This window comes from Poecilia latipinna, unplaced genomic scaffold (assembly GCF_001443285.1).
Source record: "Poecilia latipinna isolate Pla-1442-1.1 unplaced genomic scaffold, P_latipinna-1.0 Scaffold474, whole genome shotgun sequence".
Classification (NCBI taxonomy): domain Eukaryota; kingdom Metazoa; phylum Chordata; class Actinopteri; order Cyprinodontiformes; family Poeciliidae; genus Poecilia; species Poecilia latipinna.
In genome coordinates this window covers 4364-30538 of record NW_015113090.1, presented here as the reverse complement: position 1 = coordinate 30538, position 26175 = coordinate 4364, and the positions used below count along the sequence as shown (strand labels likewise).

General features: G+C 38.2%; 1 protein-coding gene across 1 annotated transcript in view; it reads right to left on the bottom strand.

Annotated features, from left to right (window-relative positions):
* The window catches only part of ret (ret proto-oncogene receptor tyrosine kinase), a 42031-nt gene extending 16199 nt beyond the window's left edge, over positions 1 to 25832 (bottom strand). The window contains exons 1-12 of the mRNA XM_015039487.1: positions 25177 to 25832; positions 8456 to 8692; positions 6910 to 7200; positions 6194 to 6432; positions 6025 to 6101; positions 5369 to 5487; positions 5096 to 5295; positions 4060 to 4342; positions 3855 to 3983; positions 2910 to 3020; positions 2682 to 2816; positions 1252 to 1505 (exon numbers count right to left, since the gene is read on the bottom strand). Of these exons, the coding sequence (XP_014894973.1) occupies positions 1252 to 1505; positions 2682 to 2816; positions 2910 to 3020; positions 3855 to 3983; positions 4060 to 4342; positions 5096 to 5295; positions 5369 to 5487; positions 6025 to 6101; positions 6194 to 6432; positions 6910 to 7200; positions 8456 to 8692; positions 25177 to 25237 (2136 nt within the window). The 5' untranslated portion in view covers positions 25238 to 25832. The remainder of the gene's footprint in view (positions 1 to 1251; positions 1506 to 2681; positions 2817 to 2909; positions 3021 to 3854; positions 3984 to 4059; positions 4343 to 5095; positions 5296 to 5368; positions 5488 to 6024; positions 6102 to 6193; positions 6433 to 6909; positions 7201 to 8455; positions 8693 to 25176) is intronic.
* Between the last annotated feature and the right edge of the window lie 343 nt (positions 25833 to 26175).

Genomic DNA, 26175 nt, shown 5'->3' with positions numbered 1-26175 from the left:
ATCAAATCTCTACGTTGCCTGTAGGAATTTGTAATGTCCAGCAGGTGTCAGTATTGAGTGACAGTATCGACACAGTTTTGCTATGTGTCGAAACGATACGCCTCATCTACCCATCACTACCTAAAAGTAACTCAAACTGCACCTTTTACTTTTACTTGAGCAGCTCTATTATGAAATATTTCTGCTCTTACTTGAGTAAAATTTCTGTATTTTCTATCCACTGAATGAAAAACACCAAAAATCCACCAGACACAGACACACACCTACAGTTTTTGATAGTTTCATAAGATTTTTATTGAAAGAAACTGATTTAGAAACAAAATATTTTCCCTTATTGTGTTATTTTTTGTTAGTTATGTGAATTATTGCCATTTCATCCTTAAAATACCAAAATTTCCACTTAACTTTATAGTTTGGTCTGTCTGATGATGTAATTTTCACACATTAAATGACTGATGTTTGATAAGTTACTCAGTACCCGAGTAACTTTTTAACAAATAAATTTTTACCCTTACTTGAGTAATTTCTTGGACGACTACTTTTTAATTTTGCTTGACTAAAATATGTTGAAGTAGTGCTGCTTTTACTTGAGTGCGATTTTTGGGTACTCTACCCGCCTTTGCACACCATTTACTCAGAAAATCCAACTAGAGATGCAAATTACCGATTAATGAGTTAATCTAAAGTTGACTGACTTTATCAATCTGCTAGCGACTAATTGATAAGCAACCATTTCCTTAAAAACCCGAGTTTTATCTTGTATCAAGAGGGCCACGAAACGCTCGACACCGCTTAAAACCAACCGTGCTTACTGGCGCCATGTTTTTCTCCGTTTGCCCTCCGCTTTTCTGCCATCACATCCTGGCATTCTCAGTTCTGTTGAATAAAACGCTACTAAGTTGATAACTAAAGGAGTTTTGTCGAGTGTTTATATTCTTAAACAGAACCGCATAAAGTGCATTTTTCATCCCTCACCGGACTTGTTTTCCCTTCCCCGTCCTGGCATACCCGCCATCTTAGTTTCCTTATCAACGGACTCTAGTGGCGCCCTCTGCTGGATGGCGGCCAAACTACAACACTAAAACTAAGGTTTAAACAGGCGTTAAAAGTTAATCAATTGTAACTAATTTTAATCTAATAAGCCATTATTATTAAAACCTCAATTGAAACGAATTTTACTCTAATAATCCATTAATCGACTATTAATCATAAGTCGATACACATTACACAAAGTCTGATAGAAGGTCTTACAGGTATTTTAAAGGCGTCTGCCTCTATGGATTCCTGTGAGCCCCTTCGCACGTTGTTGGCAGGGAAGCTGATGGGGTAAGACTGAGCTGGTCGACGGAAGGTCATCTCAGCGAACGCGATGGGAGCCTTGGGTGAGTTCTTGTGGTACCGGTGGATAAAGTATGAGGACAGGAGGACGGAAATGATGAAGCAGCAGAGGAGAGCGGTGGCAATGATGGTTTTACACATGTCGTCACATATCACGTCTGGGAACCCTGATGGAAAAAAGGATATATTACTAACAACTATATGCAAAATATTCCAATCCCAGTTTACTCACTCTAAAGTTGACACAATTTAAATGACTTTTGATATTTTTTTCTATGATTTTTTTCTAGTTTGCTAAAAGAATAAAATACTTTTAAAGTATACATGATTACTTTGCGATTAATTATTTTATAACCTGTAAGTATATTAACATAAGCAAAAACAAAATGTCAGAAAAGTAACAAAGAGACTGAACTGACCATTCATGTTCCAGAAAGTAATCTGAAAGTTCTGAAAAAGTAAACTACAAGTTCTGGAAAGTATTCTGGTACTTTTAGAACATTCTAGAAAGTAATCTACAACATCTGCTGTTATGGTTAATTCTGGAACATTCCACAATAAGTAAACAATAAGTTTCAGAAAGTAACCTGACGGTTCCGCAGGGTTCTGCAAGGAACCTCTTAAAAGTATTTTGTAAGTTCTGTGAAAGTAACTTGTAAGTTTTGGACAGTGTCCATTTGATTTCAGGAAGGAAACATTTAAGTTGTATGAAAGTTACTCAAATAACTGCATGCTCAGGAAAGTATTCTGAAAGATTTGTGAAAGTAGCCATTAAGATCTATGGAAAAATCTGTACATTACAGGACAGTAACCTGTAAGCAACATATTATAATGTTGTATATCGGTATTGGCCCAAGTTTTCATATTTAAATATACACATATACACAAAATAAGGTTCAGCAAATCAGTTGTTGTAATGATTAGACATTTGTTGTATCTTGTTGGACGGGTGGAGAAATACATCTGATATACATTAAAGATGACCTATAATGCTTCCCTCAACAGGTTATATAAAACATGTTTTATAGAGCCCAGTTACCTAGCAACCCCAGCGGAATTCCATTGGCGTTGCTAGGTAACGGGCTGGGGTTGCTAGGTAACGGTGCAGCACCTGCTGGGTTGTGACCTTACATTCTGGAGGTTTTTGAAACAGATAATTTTCCAGACACCAAACATGAACTTATTGCCAAAATATGTCTTGGTGTTTTTTTTTAAAGCACTTGGGTGTTTTTAGAAGCTGCTGAGACCCAAATTGAAGTACAAAAACATGCAAATTATTAATTTTACATAATGATAAGACTTAATTTTCAGTATTCATTATGACCCCCTCCTGCTTCTCTTACTGTTTTTTGACACAACGGCCTCGGCGTCCGCGTTCTCGCAGAAACATTTCTCAGAGAAGCAGTAGCAGGTCCCATAGCCGGCTCTGATGCCGCTCCCACTCAGCCCTCGTTCGTGGCCTCCGGTTATACTTTCCGCTGCACAAACAAACACGCATGTAATCTACACATACAGCTGGTTTCACATGACGTATGATACATGAAGGAGCTTTAACAGAAGTTGTTTCTTACTTGTACAGTCCTGCGGACAAATTGACGTGTCTCTGCTTTCCACCGCATCGCAAACGCTATCGGGACATGTTCGCAGGTCAGGGGAGCAGGTCGAATAGTTTTCAGATATTCCTGGAAAATAAACAAAAATATATGTTTATTTTTTCAGTTTTTCCGCAATGACTGTTTTATTATTGGATTTCTTTTCTTTGACAAAATGTAAGCCTTTATTCTTGAGACTATAGAATATGTTACTAGTGGTTAGCATGCTACTGCTAGCCCACATATCAGCATTTTAGCCAACCTTAGCATTGTTGCTAATCTTAGCTTACACAATATTGTTTGCATACTGAAGGGAATAACTCCATGTTAGTCTGCATGCTAGTGATACCCCACATGCTATTGACTACATTTTAGCTAGTCTTAGCATTATTGCTAATTATCAGCATCAAAGCGCCTGATTCAGGTCTGACAGGTACGCACACTTTGGATGAACACTTTTAAATTTCTTTTGAAATGTTCTAGTTTCTGTTATTTATCTGCTGTCATCGGTGGTCATGCTAACTAGCATTAGCATTCATGACAGGTGCTAAGACCTGCCTTCTGGCTGTGATTGGTTGTTTCTAGGTAGTACTGGGAGAAGGCGAAGAGCTGGAATTTTTCAGATTACATCACATTTTGTCACAAAATAACAACAACTTCATTATGTAATGAAAACGTTTTATAAAAGTTACATACCGCAGCTAGCACAATGTATGTAATGAATCAATATAAGTTGTTATTTCCTGCATTTTTGTTGAAATAAATTAACTTTTCATGGATGATAATCCAGTTTCCTAAGACGTACCTGTTTGGAAGAAGGGGGTTTTGATACATTTCTTTTTATTTAATGATGCCAAACTGCTGCAGCAGCATTAGGAGCCACTGCTGTGCTTTGTTTTGGCGTTTTTGTTGCGTGAACTCTACCTTTCTCAGAGCCTTGCCTCCACTGACACACCCCAGTCGTTGCTCCCAGGCCTTGAGATGCCTCACAGTCGTCTCTCTGTCGGTTCTCTGCACAGGACAGCAGCTGCTGGCTCTCCTGACTGACATTTGCTGCGTGAAACAGAGTCAGAGACATTAGCAACTAGCTGAATGTGGTGAGTATGTAACGCTGGTTGGGGTGTTTTACCTTCACCGTGCAGTAAAATGCGGATCTGAGTGCTGGCGACCAGCTGAGTGTGTTCCTCCTGAGCTACCACCGTGTAGTCCAGGTCCTGGCAGCCCGGCTTGCTCAGTGCGCCAGAGTTATTAACGTATAACAGTCCCAGCATCCTGTCTGGAGCCTGGGTGATGCTTATAGCGGAAAAACACGACAGCAGCTCAGACGAAATGTTTTTATCCGGAACCTCCAGCTGGTAAGAGACGCTGAAGCCGTCGAACTCCAGGCAGTTTTCCACACAGATTCTTCCAACCTGACAGGAAGAACAACATGGTTCAGGCACGTTGTGGATTAAAAACTGTTTTTTAAATTAATTATACCACTTTGAACCATTTGCAACCGCTTTTCACCTTTACTTTGACTTATATCCTGTAGAAAACCAAAATAATGTTTACGATGAATCATTCTGAATCAATTATTCAAGTAATCGCTAAATTGAGCATAGAGACCCAGAAAAGCAAATCGCAGAAAGTCAGACTTTATAAAAGGCTCCCCATAATATACATAGATTACAGAAAAAAAGTCAGGTAAATTTAATATTAACAGCTGAATTTTCTCACATTTTCATTTAGTTTCTCTGTATTTTAATGGCCTGAATGCTGTGTTTTAATTCTTACAGATGTGTCTGTTTTTAAGATGAATTATAAAGGATATGTGTCACATGAAAGGAGAAAAAAAAAAAAACTTTTTGTGCTATTAAGACTGTAAATTTAACAGAAATGCGTACAAAATACACAGAATAAAGTAAAATCTGTCATTTCTAGAGCAGTTTTGAAATAAACTGCTTTGTTTTCACAGGAAACAGACCTGGATTACCTGAATATTGTAAATAATGCTTTTATAATACAGGAGTTTCGAATGATAGGAGTAAAAATCTTTCTTTGGTTGTATTTTTTTTCAGTTATGCCAAGGTTTGACACACATTTATACCATACTTTTATGGTAAACACATCAGAAAAATGACATTTTATAAAATATGTTGTGCACGGTAGCAGTTTCTGCGTACCTGTGCGTATACTGAAGCTTTTCGTGGCAGCGTGAAGACGTGTGTGATGTTGGCGAAGCGGATCTGAACCGGTAAGATGGTGACGTTGAAGTGCAGCAGCACCGTTCCCTCCAGACCCGGATAGGTGGTGTCATTCACCAGATAATCCAGAAACACAGTCCGGTTCTCCGTGATGTCCAGGTTCCTCTTCAGGATCAACTCTGAGGAGGAGATTTATTCTAAATGAAGTTATTTTCTTGATTCAGAGGGAATCTCGTTCAGAGGATTACTTACGGTAATCGTGAACCGACTCTCGAATGCCACCAGGAGACGCTCTGCGTTCACTGAAGGTGCCCTTTATGTCAAACGTGTCTTTAATCCAGGACTCACTGCTCAGTAAAGTCCCCACATACCTGCAGAGTCAGGAAGTAACTAGTTACATTTACCACAAAAATTTACTTTTAGGAGTATTTTTACTACGCTGTAGTTTTTACTTTTGCTTGAAGTAGTGCTGGAACGTTACTCCTTTAATTCTGGAAATGTTCTTCAGGTGATAAAAGACTGACTTTGTAAGAATCTTTATGTGACTCTGAAGGTTCAGGCTAACTATTTAGCAACAAGCTAAATACGTCGTTTTTCATCAATAAGACATTTTTCCTGTTTTAAGTTAAAATATTTACCAGTGGAACCAGGATATTTTTATTATCTACATCGATCCATTATTGACTTAAAGCAAGTTAATTTATTTAGTCTAAAAAAAAACCCCAAGAAACTAGACAAAATATTTGGTTACATTTTGGATATTTTAACTCAAAAGTCTACTTTGGTAGACTTAACCAAATACTTTTTTACTCTTACTTGAGTAATTTCTTGGACGGCTACTTTTTACTTTTATTTTTGTATTTATGTTGAAGTGGTGATAATTTTACTTAAGTAATATTTTTGGCTACCTGTTGTGGCTCAGGTCTTTAGGAAACAAGGTGGTTAAGTCTCTGTCAAAGACAAACAAAGTGCCAAAAGCTGCGCCCTGAAAAACAAGAAAAAACCCTGAGTTTGAGTCTCAATATTAAAAATAAACGTATTATTCCTCCGGTGAAATGTGCTAGATTTGCCTCCCACCTTCGTCCGGTTAAAACTGATCACGACCTCCGCCGTGTCCGTCCCGTTGACGTACGGCGCGTTGTCGTCCTCGTCGTCCACGAAGACATCCAGCGGAGTTTCTACCTTGGTGACGACGCTCTCCGTTTGGACCGTGCAAACCAGCAGCAGTCTGTAGTTTTCGCTTTCCTCCCGGTCCAGTGGGGCGGTCACCACCAGCTCGGAGGTGTTTCCGTTCACGGCGAACGGCGCAGGAGTCTCTGCAGAAACATGAACACTGGTGAGTGAAAAGCTTTGCAGAGGAGTTCAAACGTCCTGAACTTTTCAAAATGTTCCCACTGAGCCACAACCTTCTGCTAATCCGCTAACTGCACAGCTAAACCTTCAGTTAGCGCTTCGGCTAACTTTGAAAACATTTAGCTTCCCTAAATGAACTAGAGCACTAAGTTACTTGTCTGTTTTGTAAATCTTCAGTTGAATAAAATTCAAAGTTTTGATTGTCAAGTAGTCAAATATTCATGCTCTTATTTTGAAATAAGTGAAGACTGTTTATGCAACAGTTCCATATTTTATCTTCACATTTCCTCTCTTTATTTTCTCAATAACTTTATTTAAAACAATGAACTCTGACATTTTGCACGTTTATTTGTTTTTTTATTCATCAAATCTTATTTTGAAGAGATGAAACCATTATGCCGCTGTTTCTAAATCCGTCAGCAGGTGACCGCAGGTCTCACCTGACTCCACACCGTAGGTGATGGTGTAGTTGGGGCAGACGGTGAGTCTGGTGAGCCGCCGGAGTTGGCGGAGAACCCCAGGGAACCTGTTCTCTATGATGTGCGGGTTGGACGTGTCTCTGTGCGGGAAGCAGAGTTCCTTCATGTCCGTCTGTGCGCAGCGCGGCATCGAGCCGTTGACAAAGTCCAGCGTGATGTGAGCTGAGTTCCTGGAGCACGGCACGCGTTTGCTGACGCTATTTAGAGCCATGACTTGGAGAGTGAGCCGCTTGGCGGGCCAGGAGTTCTGATCTGATGAGAAACGGCGACCAAACCAAACAAAAGAGGCAATTTAATCTCAGACTGCACTCTTTCTTTTTCTGATGACTTGGCTTTACTTTGAGGCGATGCAATTATGTTATTAGAGCGGCGGAAGAAACCCGGACAAAGAGCCAGAGCGTTATTAGCATGCAGAGAGCGTAAACATCAGGAAGTGCATTTAGGAGAGGCATCTGGCAGGAGAGCAGGAAAATGCATCAGAATCAGGAAACTGAACCTGAGTGAAGCTGGTTCCCCACCTCCTTCAAATCAGAGGAGAGCGGTGCCAAACGTCATGCTGCAAAAGGTTTTCATTGTGCTGCTATCGTTTTAAAGATAATAATGGTTTCCAGAGGTCATAAAAGGTCAACCAGCCCCACCACATTAGCGAAATCAAAATTGGTGTAAATCAGCTCTGATACTTTTCTGCTGTAAAGATTTTTTGTGCTGCCATCGTTTTAACAACAACAATAATAATACATCAGATTTTCATAGCAATTTTTCAGACACTCAAAGAACCTTGAAGATATTAATAAAAACATTTCTAGAGGTCATCAGAAGTCAAACAATTTTAAAGAGTTTAATACACATCAATTGACTGCTACGTGTGTGCTGCAAAGATTTTTGTTTGTGCCGCTATCATTTTAGTAGTGATAATAACACATCAGATTTTTATAACGAGTTTCAGACACTCAAAGATAGATTTACAAAATAAACACAATATATTCCAAACAAAAGCAGCACAAAACAAAACATTTTGCAGCACAAACGTAGCCTCTAACCTCTGTAAAAGTTTTTATTAATATCTTTAAGCATCTTAGAGTGCCTGAAAATGCTGCAAAATTGTAATAACATTATTAATGATAATATTATTATTGTAGAAATGATAGCAGCACAAACAAAAAACTTTGCAGCACAAATGTAGTAGAAATGATGAGAACCAATTTCATTTGATTTGAAAAAGGTGGCCAGGTTGACCTTTCATGACCTCTGGAGACATTTATTAATATCTTTAAAGTTATAGCAGCACAAATGAAAATTTTTTCTGCATAAACGTAGCAGAGACAATGGACACCAAATTGGCTGGTTGACCTCTGAAATGTTTTGTTAATATTGTTAAACGTTTTGAATATCTGAAAAATTTATATAAAAATTAGCGGCACAAATTAAAATTGTTGCTGCACAAAGGTTTGACACCAATTCTGTTTGACTTGAAGAAGGTGGAAGCCACAGCTTGTGTCCAACTCACACAGCGAGGCGAAGTCCGTCTCCTCCAGCGTCTTGCTGAGGGACAGCTCTCCGGTCTGGACGTCCATCTGGAACCAGAGCGCGTACGGCGGCCGCCGGCTGCCACACAGGTAGAAATGCGGCTGCTCGGACCGGCCGTCCAGCATGGCGTGGACCTGAAGGACGGGCGTCCCCGCTTCCTGTCCAACGTACACCGTCTCAGTGTATTCCTTCTGAGGGAAGTACAACCCCGCCACTCCTGCAGGGGGAAGAAAAAACCAAATGATCTCACTGGAAACTGGACCGGTCCTTTAACCGTTCAGAACTTTAAGTGAGGTTTTATTGGATCAGGAAAAGACTAAAAACGCCGTCCCTCAAGATGTGTAGTGTCCAAAATAACCAAGGCCAGAGCCAGGTCCACTTTCTCAGGACTAAGTCCACGTTTCTCTGGTGTGAGTTTGACACCAGGGATGACCCTTGACCCTGATTCTGTTCAAGGATTGCAAGTTGCCATGGTGATAAGGGTCATCTTTATTTTAGGCAAATAATTTGGTTCTGTTGGTATCATTTGGATGGATGGATGGACTCAGATTAAATCTCATCTATATTTTCTGCGTGAAACTAAAACTTTTCATGTGTTGCCGTATTTTTTCCTTCCACTAAACCTTTGCTGTAATTTCTCAAAGTGTCTCTGGATGAATGAATGGATCCTCTTCTGTTTCAGACTCATTGTTTTAGACCATTTAATGGGTTTCTTTTTCCTCTTGCTGCCATGTTGACGCCCTCAGTGCAGCTGGTTCTTCATGATCGGACTCTCAAGGTCCAAACGGTCGAGTGTCTGGATGTTTGTTTTGGCCTCAGGAAGCCATTTAATGAAAAGGTCAGCGCCTCATTGAGTGGATCTCCGTGTTTCAGGAAGCAGCGGCTGCATTTCACCCTCCTGTCATCCAACCAAATTAGATCAATGCCTGAAACAGGAGCTGGGCCTCAAACCGCCCCGGCACAAATAGAAAATCTCGTTTAGCTCCCTGCTAATGACATTAGTGCGTTCCCAAAATGGCCGCCCGTCGTCGACACATAACCGGGATATAATTACAGGAGGAGACGTCTCCCGTTTCCTGTAAAACACTCAGCGCCACGTGTTTTATGGATCACGGTGCTGCCAGGGGAGGAATCACTCCTCATGTTATCCCCGGAAATTAAGATGCTCAAGGTGAAGTCAAGGACAGCAGGGAGCAAAATCCACCGGCGGGGAGGGTCTTTAGACCATCCAACCAATCATCCAACCATTCATCCAACCATCCATCCATCCAATTAACCTTCCATCCAACCATCCATCTAACTAACCATCCATTCATCCAACCAATCATCCAACCATTCATCCAACCATCCATCTAACTAACCATCCATCCAACCATTCATCCAACCATCCATCCATACATCCAACCATCCATCCATCTAACTAACCATCCATCCAACCATCCATCCATCCATCCAACCAACCATCCATCCATCCATTCATCCAACCAACCAACCAATCATCCAACCATCCATCCATCCATTCAACCAACCATTCAACCAATCATCCAACCAACCATCCAACCATCCATCCATCCAACCATCCATCCATCCACCCATCCAATCATGCATCCATCCATCCAACCAATCATCCAACCAACCATCCATACATCCATCCAATTAACCATCCATCCACCCATCCAACCAACAAACCATTCAACCAATCATCCAACCAACCAACCAACCAACCAACCAACCATCCATCCATCCATCCATCCATCCATCCATCACATTCTTTCAGATTTTCTGTTTAAATCTTTTCTTCTTTGGAAACATAAACTCTAAATCAATAATCAATTATATTAAATTTATCTCTCCATTAATTGCTAAATTTGACCATAAAAACATTAAAATCGAAATCTTTGGACCGTCCAGATGAAACATCGATCAGAATGAAACATTCATTGAAATACCCAGGATGGCCACTGGAGGGCGCTGTTACCATGCAGACGCAGACCGCTGCTCCTGATTTCTTCTCTCCACTTATTATAATCTCAATAATAGTTTTATACTTATTTCAGGCTTACTAAACTGCTATAAAGCAAACTACTACAAATCACATAAACCAGATTTAATCAACAGAAAACGCACTAGTAAATCAAAAAAGGACGACAGCAGCCCACAAATAAAACCCTGGGGCCAACCTGTTCATCACTGGGAGCCAGTGGTGAGGGGGGTTTCTGGCTGCAGGCCACTGGGACCAAACCCCCCCACCAGCACCAGCACCGACGCTCTGCAACGCAATTTGTTCATATCATTCAAAATTCAATTTGTTTCCAGGACAGAAGCCAACAGAAGGAGAACCGTTTATATCAGGACTAATTAGCTGGATGGACGGAGTGAGGCGTTCTGCGGAGCCATGGAGGCGACTTTCCAAACCTCTGAACCGACGGTGCATCCAACAGGTCAAGAGGTCACTAGGAAGCTCATTTCCCAATGACCTCTTCATCCCAGTGGATGAAGAGGTCACTCTGTTTTTATCAGTAATTCAGATAAAAAAAGAGAAAACTCATGTTTTCGTTACGAGTAAAATTATGTATTTCCTGTTAATCTTCATGATTATGTCAACAAAAAAGTTTAGTTTCTTACAAAGTTATGTTCAATTTTGAAACTTCATGAATTACTAGAGTGTGATATTTTAAAATTTATATAAAAACTTTTTAAGAGAAGAATTTGGATTCAAACAGCAACGATGGAAAATTTAAGGTGTCAGTTTATTTAACAATCTTGACTAAATTTCTTTCTGCATTTAAGAGATTTTTTTTAATTATTAAACTTAAGCAATATGGCAGTGAAGTTTTTTTGTGTTTTTGAAATATGGCTGTAATAGTTTTCATTCATGATATATTTTAGTTGTTAAATGAACTATTTGTATTTATTATTGAGGGGATTAAATAAAAAATTAAAAGAAATGAACATTTTTAAACCACAGATTTGAGTTGCTCTTCACATATTAGTATATTCAACCATACAGGTAGAAAGTTGAGTGGAAGGAAGAGCCACCAGTCCTTGAATTTATCACGATTAATCAATTATTGAATTAATCATTAGCCCGAGTACACAGACCAAAAATAATCAACAGATTAGGAAACAGAATGTTTTTAGCTGTATATTCATCTTATATTGAATAAAATGTTTATTTTTTATTACAAAGGAATTTAATTATTTTCTTACTTGTGAAATCTCCAACTCGACTCATCACTGAACAAATTCATCCCTAAAACTCGAGGATCTGCGGTGAGTTGTTAAGTACCATCTGAACTTGACGTTGTATCTGCAATACTAGCGCCGCTAATATATCCGCTGCAATTCTCACTAGGCTGGGCCTTGTTGACGCCCAGCCTGGTGGGCCTTAGATGGCACTCAGATGAAACCAAGCTGAAAGTGACGCACGTGAAGATGACAGCCAATATCCTCAGCATCTTAACATCCAGCGTAACCAAGTTAACATTGCTTCCACCTCCTCAGACAATCCGTTACTCGATGGTGAGTAAATATTCATTCATATTGATGATGGGGCGTTATTTCCGCAACGCGCCGCCAGTTAGCATTAGCTACCAACTCGACAATCAGTTGCCCGCATCAGTTCAGTCCACTTACTAATTACTCACTTAATAAAAAGTCACACTGTTAAAGCCGAATTAAAGACCACCCCTTTAATATTCAAAGGATTCCCTTTCAACTTTAGATTTGATTATTTTTCATGATTTATTTCTTTGTTGTTGTATTCCATGCTGGTGCATCAATGAAGTCTGGTACCTAGTATGATTTTGTTTGTAGCTACTTTGATCAATCACATTCTTAAGTTGATTGATTTGATTTATTATTAGTTGTTGTTTGTAGCGACTAGTTACTTTATTTGAGCAAACTGGAACTTGAATTATGAAGTGCACTTTTTAAAAGGATTTTTAAAAATTTTCTTTCCCATTTTTATGAAGTTGTTGATACATAGCAGTATGTATTTGATTGGTTGTTTTTTTCCCATTTAGCTTATATAAATATAACATTTATATATGAACTTAATGTATGTTTTCTGACCTTTTAGGTCAGGTTTTTTTTCTCCCCCTTCATCGACTCGCTTGATGACGGAGGATGGCGAGCTACCCACACACCACCTGGTGGTAGGAAAACCAAACGACACTTTCCACACAGGAAAACCAAATGACACTTTCCACACAGGAAAAATCAAACGACACTTTCCACACAGGAAAACCAAACGACACTTTCCACACAGGAAACAAAATAAACTCTAAGGGAGTATCTAAAGGAAATGAACAATTTTCCCGTTGCTCTTGGACTTTTGAACTACATTTAGTTTTGAAGTATTATTATTTCTTTGTTGGGTTGGGTTTTTTCCCCGTCCTTGTTTCTTTTGAACAATTTATTTTTGTTTAGTTTTTGCTGTTAGTATTATTATTATTATTATTATTATTATTATTATTATTGTCATTATTATTATCATTATTATTTCTACTGCAATAAATAGCAATATAAACAAAGCTCTTTGCATCAGTTGCATCAATTATCCACCCAATCATGACTCCATGCCGTACCTACTTGGTTAACACTAAACCTTGCAGACAGACCTGCGCATTTAAAAACAGCGTTACACTTGCATCTTTTAATTTGATATAAAACAGGCTTACGTGGCTAAATGAAAAATCAGCAGAATGTGCATATATTTTTGTCCGATTAATCGTCAAACATTATCAATTGAATAATCAATAAAATAATTGTTCAAAGTAATAAGTTGAGTGGAAATAAAGTCTAGTAATACATTTTAGAGTTATTTTTAACTAGTTTTAGCTTTATTCTAATGTATTTCAACACAGCAGTGATATAAATGCAGATTTTTCTGCGTTAGAAGCTGTTTCATTCAGCCTGTTTGTTTCAGCCTGTTTGTCTGTGTCGCACCAAAGAGTTTAAACATTAACGACATAAAAAGACGCTTTACAGCCTTCAATCGGCTATAAAAGTGATGCTCAGGCTCCGCATGAGGCTTCGTTTCAGGAAAACCCAGATTAAGTGATTCTGCAAACAGAGTCTGTGTTTGAACAGGACGACTCTTGTAGCAATCTGTGTTTACAACAGATATCATGCACCGCTGCGTGGGCAGACACTGGGCTTACATAAGACTGGAAAACATTAAATTATTTTTTTCTCAAAGTGTTTGTATTTTAAAGACGCCGTCCAGTTATTTTCATTTTTTGCACAACAGAATGTACTGAGGATAAAAACACAGCTGGGTATTGAAGGACAGATTTCCACAGCAGAGTTTTAGAAAGTTTTTAAAAAGCGTAACGAAAAAAGAAACTCGTCTGTCTGCTTCGTGTTCGTTTGGGTTAGTGACATCACAAGAGGCAAAAAACTGGGATCGTCTTCAGGACCTTTTCTGTTTTTCTTCCTGTTTGATCTTTTTGACTTCTGGTTTCTTTATTTCCCATAATCAGGCATCAGCCAATCAGAGCCAAGGAAAATAATGTCGCTCATGGATTGGCTACATTGCTAACATCACCCAATAGCATGTCAGATAGCATTGCGTCTACGTATTTTAGCTTCCCAAAGTACATTTTATTGGAGATATTCCACATGAAACAATCTGTGAATAAGTAAATTTATTACCCAAATAGTTTGGAGTTACTACTCTCAGAAGTAGGAATACCAAACTGAGAATATGCGAGTGTTCAAAGTAAAGAGGAACTAAAGCTGATGTGAAAGCATAAACCCCCCAAAGCAATTTTGAAAAGTTCTGCCAATGTGGGTGGAGCTAAGATGCGCTAAGGGGGCGTGGTCAATCGTTGGGACCACGAGCCAACAATGTGGAGGGAGTCAAAGGAAGCACTTTGTGGCGATGTTTAGCAACTTTTTAAAGTAAGTAGCGACAAATTTAGCAAGTTTTTTCTGCTGTTGAAGATTTTTATGGTGAAAAACATGAAGCGCCCGTCAAAGAGGAGAAACGCCATCAATCAGCGCTCACTGCGCTCGCATCCCACTCACCAATGTGCAGGAGAAATGTATACCAACAAAATGGCCGCTGTCGGGATGAGACAGAAAAGGAAAACATGTCAGACGATGTGAATAAGCTGCTTCTGATCTCTGTTCACCAGTGAACACAAAGAGTTCGAACAGCGTAAACAGATATAATCAACGTTTAAACCGATTTGAAAAGGAATAACGAGGTTCTGGTGACTGGCAGAGTAAGTACATTCTTAGCTAGCAGATAAAAGCTACATTAGCCAGGCTAATTTAGCTAGTATGACAGTAAATATTCCTGATATTTAACTTAGTATTACACAGAGGATATTACTCAAAAATTATGATTAATAGTTACAAAGTTAGATAGGAACGAGGCGAGAACTATCTCTAATCAATAACTCAATTAATCGCACGATGAATTAAAACAAACTCAATAATTTCCATTGGTGGATTTATCGTTTTTCTCTTTGTACCAAAACCTGGATGATAAAACTCTTCAGTCTGCTGCTTTGGTCTCAATTTTATTTACTGAGCCTTTATAATTCATCTTATTTATCATTTTGTTTATTTATTTTGGATATTTAAAATGCCTTCCAGTTCCAGTGTTAAATATTTATTAGAATTTAAAGTTTATTGATCTTTGAGTTCTGGCATTAATGTTATGCTGTTGCCATTAAATTACTGGAAAATGATCCTTAAACCAGAATATTACCGTTTATCACAATAACGTCTGGAATAATTTATCGCCCAGCAGATCTACCGTCATAGCAATCCATACACTGCAAAAACACAAAATCTCACCAAGTGTTTTGGTCTAGTTTCTAGTCCAAATGGCTCAGTACTGTTCAAATAAGACAAAGTAACTCATAAGTAACTTTTCAGCAGTAAATATGAATTTGTTTTAAGTAAATAATTCCTTAACATTCATTAAAAATACCAGTTTTATAGATCATTTGACTTGTAACACGGGGAAAATGTCTTGCTGTAAGTGAAGTAATCTGTTAATGGAAACAGTTTTCAATCAGTATTAAGGATTATTGACTCAAAACAAGCTGCTGTTTCTTGTAATTTAGTTTTGTCTTATTTCAAGTGAACTAAGATATTTAGACTAGAAACTGGACCAAAAATACTTTGTGTTTTTGCAGTGCTCACAGACTGGGGGAGCACCAATCTGATGGCCGAATAACAAAAGTAATGAATAAATATATTTGATGTTGAGCTATTACGTTTATTTATTCAATAGTTTAGCAGCAACAACGGTTTGATTTTGTGTTTTTGTAGCAACTGCCTACCAAGATGGCTGTCAGTTACAAAGTTCTCAGAACCGTGTTTTCTTTAGGTGATGAATTATGTTTACGGTGGGCTTTTTGGGGAGATTTAGCTTAAAATGTGCCTGTAGCTTTAACAGAGTGAGAACAAAAAGGACAACGGCTGATCGTACAGTCAGTCTGGATGCAGCTGATAGGGTGGGACGCCCTTTCCATCGCCCCAGACAAAGACAGGAACTCAATTACCGCAACGCGTGCTTCGGCGGACAGATTTACCAGCTATGAGCTCATGGCGTATCCCGCCACCTCCTCTGATTATAAAAATCACAACTGCAGAAGCAAAGCATGGAGAATCCTCAGAAAAATTACACATCAGAGCCATCTGTGCAATCAACAAGAAGTAGAATATCAGGCTACAGAAGCGATCAATAACTGCAGTAATCATCAGAGAAGCTGATTGTTTTCCACTGATGAGACGGACGCTGGAGGCTGCATATATCCAATCATCTCTGCTGCACAGTTTGGTTAATCAGTATCCATGTTTCCAAATAATCCATCATCTATTACAGAGCCTCTGAGCCCGGCCGCATTAAGGCGCAGTTATGGGATGAAGATAAAAACAAAACAAATATTACAGTCACTCCGAAGCCCGTCGTGATTGCTCTGAAGATGGAGCAGTAATGGGAACGGCTCTGCAATTAAGTAAAAAGCTGCACATTCAACCGGAGTTTCACTTATGAAAGACGGTATTGATCTGAATGCACACAGTATTCCTAAAGTCATAAAATCACAAGAACAAAGCCATAAAAATATGAAAATAAAGTCATAATATTAGAAGAATAAAGTCATAAAATTATCAGAGAATAAAGCCATAATATTAGAATGAAGCCATAATAATATGAAAATAAAGACAAAACATATGAAAATAGAGTCAAAATATTCTGAGAATAAAGCCATAATAATTTGAGAGTAAAGTTACGAGAATAAAATAATAAAAATCTGATAATAAAGTCATAATATTAAGAGAATACAGTTATAATGAAAATGAAATCACAAAATCTGTGAGAATACAGAGGTAATATTTTGAATTTATTCTTGTACTATTATGACTTCTTTCCCATCTTCTGATCTGTTTATTGTTGTTTTCACTCTGGAAACATCACAGTGAGGAGGGAAGCCATTTCCTGTTAACGATGACACGCGCATCAAGCTTTTCATCAGAGTAATGAGACATTTGATGCGGCTTCGGAGGAGGCAGTCGGGCTCCAGGTAGCGGATTACTCAGTTTGCCATGATGCATACCATAACATAATAATCAATTACTCCGTAATGTAATCCTATTAGCCCTGGGAGGATACAAGAGCTGAGATCCAATGATTCATGTTCATCAGTCATCAGGAAATCTAATAGAGATTCTCCCGCAGGGTTTGGCTGCAGTAAGTACAAACTGGGTTCAGGGATTCCTCAGGGAGACTGCGGCTTTAAAAGCCGGGCACGTGGTTCCAGCCTGGGCGGCCATTAGCGGGCTTTGACAGGGACACTGAGAAACAGACGCAACTTCTGGGGGACAAGAAGCTGAAGCTTAGAAACTAAGAGACATTCAGTCACATTTACTACAAGGCAGGACATTTAACTAGAATTTACTCAAAACTGTTAATTTTCTGGTCATTTTTTGTCTTTTTTATCATTCCTGTTTTGATCTTTATGTATTTAGCTTTTAGTTTCCATTTTGATTATTTCTTTGTTGATTAGTTGGTTTTACAACTGAGTATTAGAGCCATACTAAGAAAAAAACATAAAATAAAACATTAAATCAGGAGAATAAAGTACTACGAGAATAAAGTTGTAATATTATCAGTTTATTTTCCTTATCCATTAAGTAATATATTGATAATGCAGTTAATGTTAGTTATTTGGTAAAATCACTATTATGATAAAATAACATGGAAGTCTCATTTCCTTCTAAAAAAGTACAGGAACAGAGACGTGTAATAAATGCAAACGTGACGTTTTGCTCATAGACAGAAATTAAAATACAGGAATTAAGTTCTCTAGATCGGCAGGAGGCGCCAAGTGTAAATGTTTTGTTAAATGAAAGAATCAAGAAATACAAGAAGAACCAAATATAATTCTCAGATTGTGTGGACTGGACTCGAAACTTTAATTTAGCTAGACAATCAAAAACTGTAAATTATCCTGCAGAAGAGGCTTAAAAACATGCAAACTGGACGTCATCTGCACAGATGTGTAAGGAAATGACAGAAAAAGATTAAATATTGCAAGATAATTAAAAGATGCAAAAGAAACATTAAGGGACCCAAAGCTGAACCTTGTGGAACGCCACAGTTTATAGAAATGTGGAGTCATATGCAAGTAAAAACAACAAAAAGGCCCATAAAGATCTGGACTTTAAACGAACCTGTAGCTCCGCCCACAGACTAAATTTGAACAATTCCACTGAAACCTTGTTGCTTGCTTTGTCAACTTTTCTAGCTTTTTTCAAAAAAGCTACAAATTTAGCATCTTTTTCTACATTACAAATAAATCACACATGCAAACTTAGAAACACTATCGATCAACGCCTCCTTTTCTAACTCCTGACTCACCACTGGGGGGCGTGTCTGAGTCAGGTGGTTCTACACCTGTGAGTCGATGCTAATCAAGCTACGCCTTTATAATTCAACTGCAGTAGCCACCATTCAACCCAGAGAGGGCAGCACTGAGACGGTTTTACATGAAAATGTCAAAATTTGCACTGAGACGAAAGGTCAGACAGAACCCTCAGTGACCAAGTCAGACAGTTTATCTGCATAGAAACAGTTAAAGTTACTTTTTAAAGCTGCAGTACGTAACTTTTATAAGGAATATGTTTTTTTTCCATATTTGTTCACCATGTTTGTAAGGAGACAGATAATCTGTGAAAAGATAAAATTTTCTCCACCTCCTACTTGAGCTAATATTGCTGTCTGAAGAAAAGCAGCAAAGCAGCGCTCCCGACCAAAAACAACCAATCAGAGCCAACAGGAGGTCTTGATGCTGTCAATCATCCTCATGTATGTGCTGTTTTATCTGCTCTGTGTGACGGCAGATAAAGCCGTTTATCTGCCGTCATCTGTGGCTATGCTAACTAGCTTTAGCATTCACAACAGGCTTCGCTAGCTACAACATAGCAAAGAGGGTGATTAACAGCGCTAAGACCCGCCTCCTGGCTCTGATTAGTTGTTTCTACTTAGTACTGGGATAAATTAAGAGGAGCTTAATTTTTTCACAGATTATCTGTCTCATACTGTCACAACATAGTGACAGTTTCAACAAATATGTAAAACATATTTTTCTGAAGTTGCTGCAGCTTTAAGTCTGGATGAGAAGCTGTGGCGTTTTCCCAAACGGGTCGTTTCATAGAAACTCACCACAGTAATAAAACCATTCTGCCACAGAGACTGGGTAACAGATTCTCTGAAGCAATTCAATCGCTCATTAATGGCACATTTGGGTTAGCAGGCAGTTGGTTTCCTCTCATTCAAAGGTTGGTTTGGAGAGCTTTTATTACAATTTGATAAATAAAAATCACCATTTTAAACCAATAACAATGCAACTATAATTGGTACACGACTGGGTTTGCCTATAAGGACCCTGTTGGACCCTCTGTACCAGTGCAGCTTGAGAAAAACACATGTAAACATGTTGACTGGGTGTTTTACTGGTTTAATATGAAAATAAATGAGGAATATGATAAAAGCTGATTTCAGACCTAATGGGAGAGATGCACCGTTTAATTTTGTGAGAAAGCTTTTCCCTGCGATCTTTCCTTCACCTCTTTGTGTCTGCAGATCCACGCAGACACAAAGAGCCGTGCTCGTCCTTCGCTCCGTTCCTGGCGAGCGCCGGGTCAAACGCAGCGCGACTGGAAAACAACTTGTCAAAACCCATGAAGCCAGGGGTGGCGGCTAAATGCCCCCGGGGCGACACTTCGATCCCTGTCTCCTTGTCCTTTCACCAAAGAAAATTAGATTCCAGCCATGCATGAGAGGAAGTCTGACCCTGAACTGACTAGAGCTGGATGTCAAACTCATTTTGATTTTGGGGCAAAATAGAGATTATGAATGTCCTTAAAGGGCCGGTGGCGGTAAAAACGTGTTGATAAAACCCATTAACAAACCTTTAAAATATGAATAAATGGCCGCTCTGCCCTCCATGGGCTTCTTCAAGGTGAATAATACTGAATATAATTTCACACTGATGTAATTTGGTACTATATATATGAAAACTACGGAAAAACAGAATTTTGGCTTTAATGAGATCAAAAGACAGAATTCAGATTGTTTATCCAATAATTCTGACTTTTGATCTTAAAGATTAAAGTCTGATAAATTCTGGGGAAAAAAGTCAAAATTTTAAAAAATGAATTCAGATTTTTTTCCTCTTCGACTGAAAACTGTTTCCAACGTTTATTTTCAAGGCTACATTTATGTTTCTCTCTGGGCCACATAAAGCTTTAAGGTGGCCTGGATTCGGCCCGGGGGCCTCGAGTTTGACCCATGTGGATATTAGAGTTTTAGCCATACTGCAGGACTCTGCTTGATTGGTTACAAATTATCTCAAAATGTATGAAATACAACAATCTGTGTTCTGAAATTGTGCCAGTTCATAATGGGGTTCTGCAGGGATGTGTATTAGATCCTCTTCTATTGATAAATGATGTCAATCAATTGGGGCGGAATGTGTCTGATGCTAATCTGCATATTTATTGAATCCACATCCTATTGAATCATTATAAAAACATGTGACAGAAAAAAGATTTTTTTCTTAAATGCAAAATGTGTATATATACATTTATAGAACAACTTTGACTTAATTACTGTTCTGAGTGTCTTTCTTTCAGCAAATGGCCTTTTTTGAGTCTCTGTACTCCAGTAAACGATTAATTGAAAACTAAATTAGATGAAAATTACTTCGAAAATCAATTAATCACTATTAATGTTGATGAATCACGATTAATCATTCCAGCCCTATCCGGAGGACTTTGAGCTCCATCATGGTTTGCACTTTGTTTTCAATTTATTTCAATAATTGATTCATCACCATTAATCGTTTCAGAACTAATACAGAGCTATATCTGAGCCAAAAATGTGTTTTTTGTTCCTTCATTTACTTCTTTTTAAAATATAAATAAAGCTCAGGCAGAACAGCTGAACATCTTTAAAATCAATAAAAATATATGGAAATGTAACTTTTTTACAGTTTAATGTTAAAGTCTAAATTCTTTCATGTTCTAATTATACTAAGAAGACAAAGTGGCAGCAGGCGGGACATTGATTCTCCGTCCACATGAACCACAAGAGCACCAGCTTCAGTGAATTACATAATACAATAAGGAGCTAAATCAAATAGCAGCAAGTATCAAATGAGATTTATTGTTCTGGTCCTTCTCAGAAGCAAAAAGATGCTGATGTAAATGATTTCTCCAAATTGGGGAGGAAGAGGAGCAGCTGAGGAGGCTGTGGGGGAGGGGCAGGTTTCTGGTTTCACAGGTCAGAGAGCGACGCCGGCCCAAAGCTGCAGCAGCAAGGTCACAGGGAAGATAAACCGATCGATGCGCTGCTTCGAGATGTTAACGGGTTCGGTTAATTTTCTTACAGCAGGTTTGGATGCACAAAGAGCAGCTGAAGTGAGAAAGCTGCTCTGATTTATTCTTAAAACAAAAAATCCTTAAAATAAACTCATCTTTTAATGCAGAAGCATTGAAAAATGTAGGCAAATGTTTAAATTAGAGCTGCAGCTACCAATTATTTCAGTAGTCAATTATTCTGACAATTAATCGATTAATCAGATACAAATTGGCACATTCAAGAAAAGAGATATCAAAAACTGTAGATATTAGCTTCTCAAGTATCACAAACATGGTTTCCCCTGTGTATTAATGCATATAAAGGTTTAACTGGCATTTTTAACTATTAAATTTGGCAGTCATAAGTGTTTTTAGAAACAGTTTCAAGTATTAGTGAATACTGTGGGTCATAGGTGGTTCTAGACAGGGATTTTCCTCCCTATTCTGGCCCTTATGCTGAAGCAATGATACTAAATCAGTTTGTTTTGATGAAATAGGAAATTGGTTGCAATACAGGAACTGCACTTAGACAGTTAAACTGTGAGTTAATTGAAAGCATATTTTTTCAGAGTTGTTGAAATTGTGGCATCAGTAGTTCTGAATAGGAATGATTAATGGCTTTATTAATCGATTAATGGTTTATCAAAATAAAATTTGCTCCATCAGATTAACTAATTAAGGCTTCTTAGACCTTCTTTTAGAGTTGTAGTTTGGCCTCCGTCCAGCAGGGGGCGCCGCTCGTCATTCTGAAGGGGAGACATAAACAAAGATGGCGGAGCCAAACCAGAACGGGAAAGAGGAATGGTCCAAACAGAGTCCGGTTTGGGATGAAAAATGCACTTTATACGGTTCTGTTTAGAAATATAAACTTCCAACAAACTCCTTGAGTTATAAACTTTATGGCGGTGATTCAGCTGAAATGTATGTCGAAGCAGCTTCAACTTCTGAGACAAAAGCTACGGATGTGCTACGAAGGCGAGGCGCTTTGGCAAGTCCAGAGGACCGCAATACATAAACATTTATCCCTTTATGTTATGGAAAGACGATCGGAACTTTAGATACAAGAGAAACGTATTTTTAAGGAAATAGCCGCTTAATTAATCGTTTACATTAACGATGTTTCAATGACGTCCATTCCTAGTTTTGATAAAACTTATTTCTTAGTGTATTTATTTTTTTTTTTTAAATGAACCGAACTGTAATGTTTTTACTCTAATAAAATATTCAAAAGGCATCCAAGAAGCATCCAGTTCTTCTGCAGCACAAGCTCATATTTAAAGCCTCTGGCCACTGATTTTCAGTTTCCTTTGTTTGATTATTACCTCAGCAGGAAACACCCAAATAATCACTAACCTGAAGATCTGATTGTCTGAATGTACAAATAATGCACTAAGCTAATAGTCAAAGAGAAATACACGCTGTAAATTAATCCGTTGTGTCATGTGGAGGGTGCTTCACGTCCAGGGCTGTGTGTGTACTCATATAACAGGCTGTATTTTTTATGTTTTATGCTTAAAGAAGACAAACAGGCAGTGTTTACCCAGAGATAGGAGCAGCTGCTGCACACCTGCCCGCCCGGCCCCTTGTTGCAACAGGCAGCCAGGTGATGAGCGCCGCTCTTTGGCCGGGGTCGACATGTCAGCGCCCATTTAATTACAGCCAGCGGCCTTGACCAGCAAAAACACCCAGACCAGACCGATGGTCTGCGCTGTGGGGGCCGATAACTGCTCCGTCAACATGAGGAAACAGGGCCGGTCCAAGCCTTTTGGGGGCCCTAAGAAGATTTTTATTTTAGCTCCCTCCCTGCTTTTAGCATCAACATCAGATGCTTCATTATTCCTGTGCTCCTCTATGTTTATCACTAGCATCATTTTGTAATTAGTTACATCATATCAGTGTTATTATGGCTGTTGAGTTTAACCTTACAGGAGCAGCAAACAAAAAAATATTTAGACTTTGCAAAAACACAAAATCTTACCAAGTAATTTTGGTCTAGTGTCTAGTGAAAATATCTTGAAATAAGTTACTTGTAAGTTAGACGAAACTAACTTACAAATAATTTTTCAGCAAGATTTAGGAGCTTAAGTCAATAATTCCCTAATATTGATTAAATAATTCTAGTTCCACTGGCAGATTATTTCACTTATAATAAAACAGTTTTCCCATTTTATAAATTAAATAATCAACCAACGGAACAAGCAGTTTTTCATTGATATTAATGGATTATTCCTATATTTTGCTGAAAAGTTACTTATGAGTCAGTTTTGTTTTATTTCAAGTGTGCTAAGATATTTTCACTAGAATCTAGACCAAAAATACTTGGTAAAAGTTTGGGGTTTTGCAGTGTATTTGTCATATTATTTTAGCTTTTTAAAAGTAACATCAGCTGATAAACACTAAATTCACAGTAAACAAGTTGACAAGTTTGATATATTTCCCCAAAAGAGGCAGCAGAAATAAATGACATTATTTGTGCAAAAAAAAAAAAGGAATTTTTTTCTCAATAGTTTGTATAATCTAATGTTATTTTAAGGATATATCTATATTTCAATCATGGTGGCTTGGTGCTCTTGGAGCCCCCTGGTGGTGTGGGGGTCCCAAGCAGCCGCTTCTGCCTTGGGCCGGCCCTGCCCTGCCCTGAGGGATTTGCTGACATGAAATAGACTTGTTTACAACCGTTACTGTGTTGTTTATGACCACTTACAGCTTCTAATAAGTTTTATCCTTGATTAAAGCAGGGATAGAAACCTCCGGAGTTGCTTTTAGTTAAATTTTAAAACCAGGAGTTGCACATATTGGCCTGTTTTTACTCAAGTTTCACATTCTGCATGCTTGCAGAGAAAAGCAGGTTTATATTTAGCCTGCATGAGGGGACAGTGTTGGTACAGTTGGGCTCCAGGATTGTGAATGGGATTATGATATTATGATGTTTATTTGACTCCTCAGCCATGCCACACATAACAACCAACGCACAATGGCATATTTCTGCGCTGCGCTTCGTGTTCAACTTGCTTTGTGGAAAAAAGAAAAGTGCATTCGGACTTTTCAGATGTACTTTTTTTTCCCTGTCTGCAAGTTTTTCCATAAAATGCATCATGTTTGGTCTGTAAATGACTACAAATGCATCAGCCAAGTGCATTTAGAAAAAAAAAGATTAGAGAAATATGCTTTGATGCATAAACTGGGATAATCTATTTAATAATTAATTTCCTGATTAATTAGATCACTGCAAATTGAGGCTTTTTTAATTACATATGTTATTTAGTTTACGTTTATTTACTTATTTTACAATATATTGCATAATGATTCAATGCAAACAACATCTCACTGTTGTACACAATTTGTTTTACAATAAAATAGCATAAAATTTTGTGGGAGAAAACAGAAAAATAGTTTTTGTTGTACATTTTAATGCTTTTTGTAATCTATTAATTTAATCCTGATTATTCTAACTGTGAAAACGGTGAAGATTATTACCACAAAAACAGGAAGAAAAGCTACAGCTGAGATTTCTCAATGTCCTCCAGGTAAAAAAGAAAATAGTGATTAATCAAAATTGGCAGGTTTGACTTCGAAGATGATCAGATTGATATTGGCCAGGAAAAACCTGATCAGTTCATCTTTGACATCTATTATTCTGCTGAATAATATATTTATTCAGCCTGGATAATTAAACATAAAGTCTCATGATATTTAATAGTTTTTGTTCATTTTCAAGCACCTTCAGCTACATTTCATATAAACATTATAATCATCTTTTTTCCTCGTCATCCTGCAGCTTTAACATTAAACTGAGATTAAACTCCGTCTTACCTCCGAACAGCAGCAGCAGCGCAGCGACGTTTCCCGGAGAGAAACCACAACTTGGCTCCATATTCACGAACCATAGGTGAAAGTTTCCCGATGAAGACACGAATCCCAAAACTTTCCTTCAATCGGGAAGAAGAAGAAGAAATCAAGTCAGAGCGGAGATCGTCGCGATAAAACGACCGGAGTGCGTCCTCCGCTCCGGGGGGAAGCTGGGTGAAGTCCTCGGTGTCCCGCAGACTGGCTGCTGCTGCCTGGATGGGGAGGAAGAGGAGGATGAGGAAGAGGAGGAGGAGGTTGACTGCTTCACTGCCCCGCTGCTTCCGCTGCAGGTAGCGCAGCATCCACAGGAAATTTAAGAGCAATAATTAACCGGCAGGTTAGTTATCTCATTAACGCTCAGCAGGGAGGAAATTATTTATAATTATTTCTAGATGTGTTTCAGGTTGGTTGTCGAGTAGTTTCCGCTCCGGTTTTTGTTTATTTGCTCATTTATTTCGTGTAAAATTTGCAGATCTGTGCCCGGGACAGGGGCGATGCTAGACTGAAAGTGAGACTGGGGCACAAGCTCGAAACAGACCCCAATTTTATTGACTTATTTATTTGCAACAGTGGTGAGACTTGATTTAAATTTTTAATCTGGTTAATTGCAGGTTGTATAATTAATTAATTGTAATCAATTGCATTTTAATCAAAAAATAGACAAAATAAGCAACATGTTATCTCAAAAACATGTTTTGCTACTAAATAATGTAATAAATAGACATATAGCTCAACATTAAACATGTTTAGTTAGGATTTAGCTGAAATAGCTTAGCAGACTTACAATAACACAAAACTAACTTGTAAACAACTTTTAAGCAAGACATAGGAACTTGTTTTGATTAGAGTGTGTAATTAATTATTTAAATCAATCACATTTTATTTGACAATCACATTTGCAACATTTTTTAACTCAAAAAACATTTCTGCTGCTGAATTATTGAATAAATAGACGTATTAACT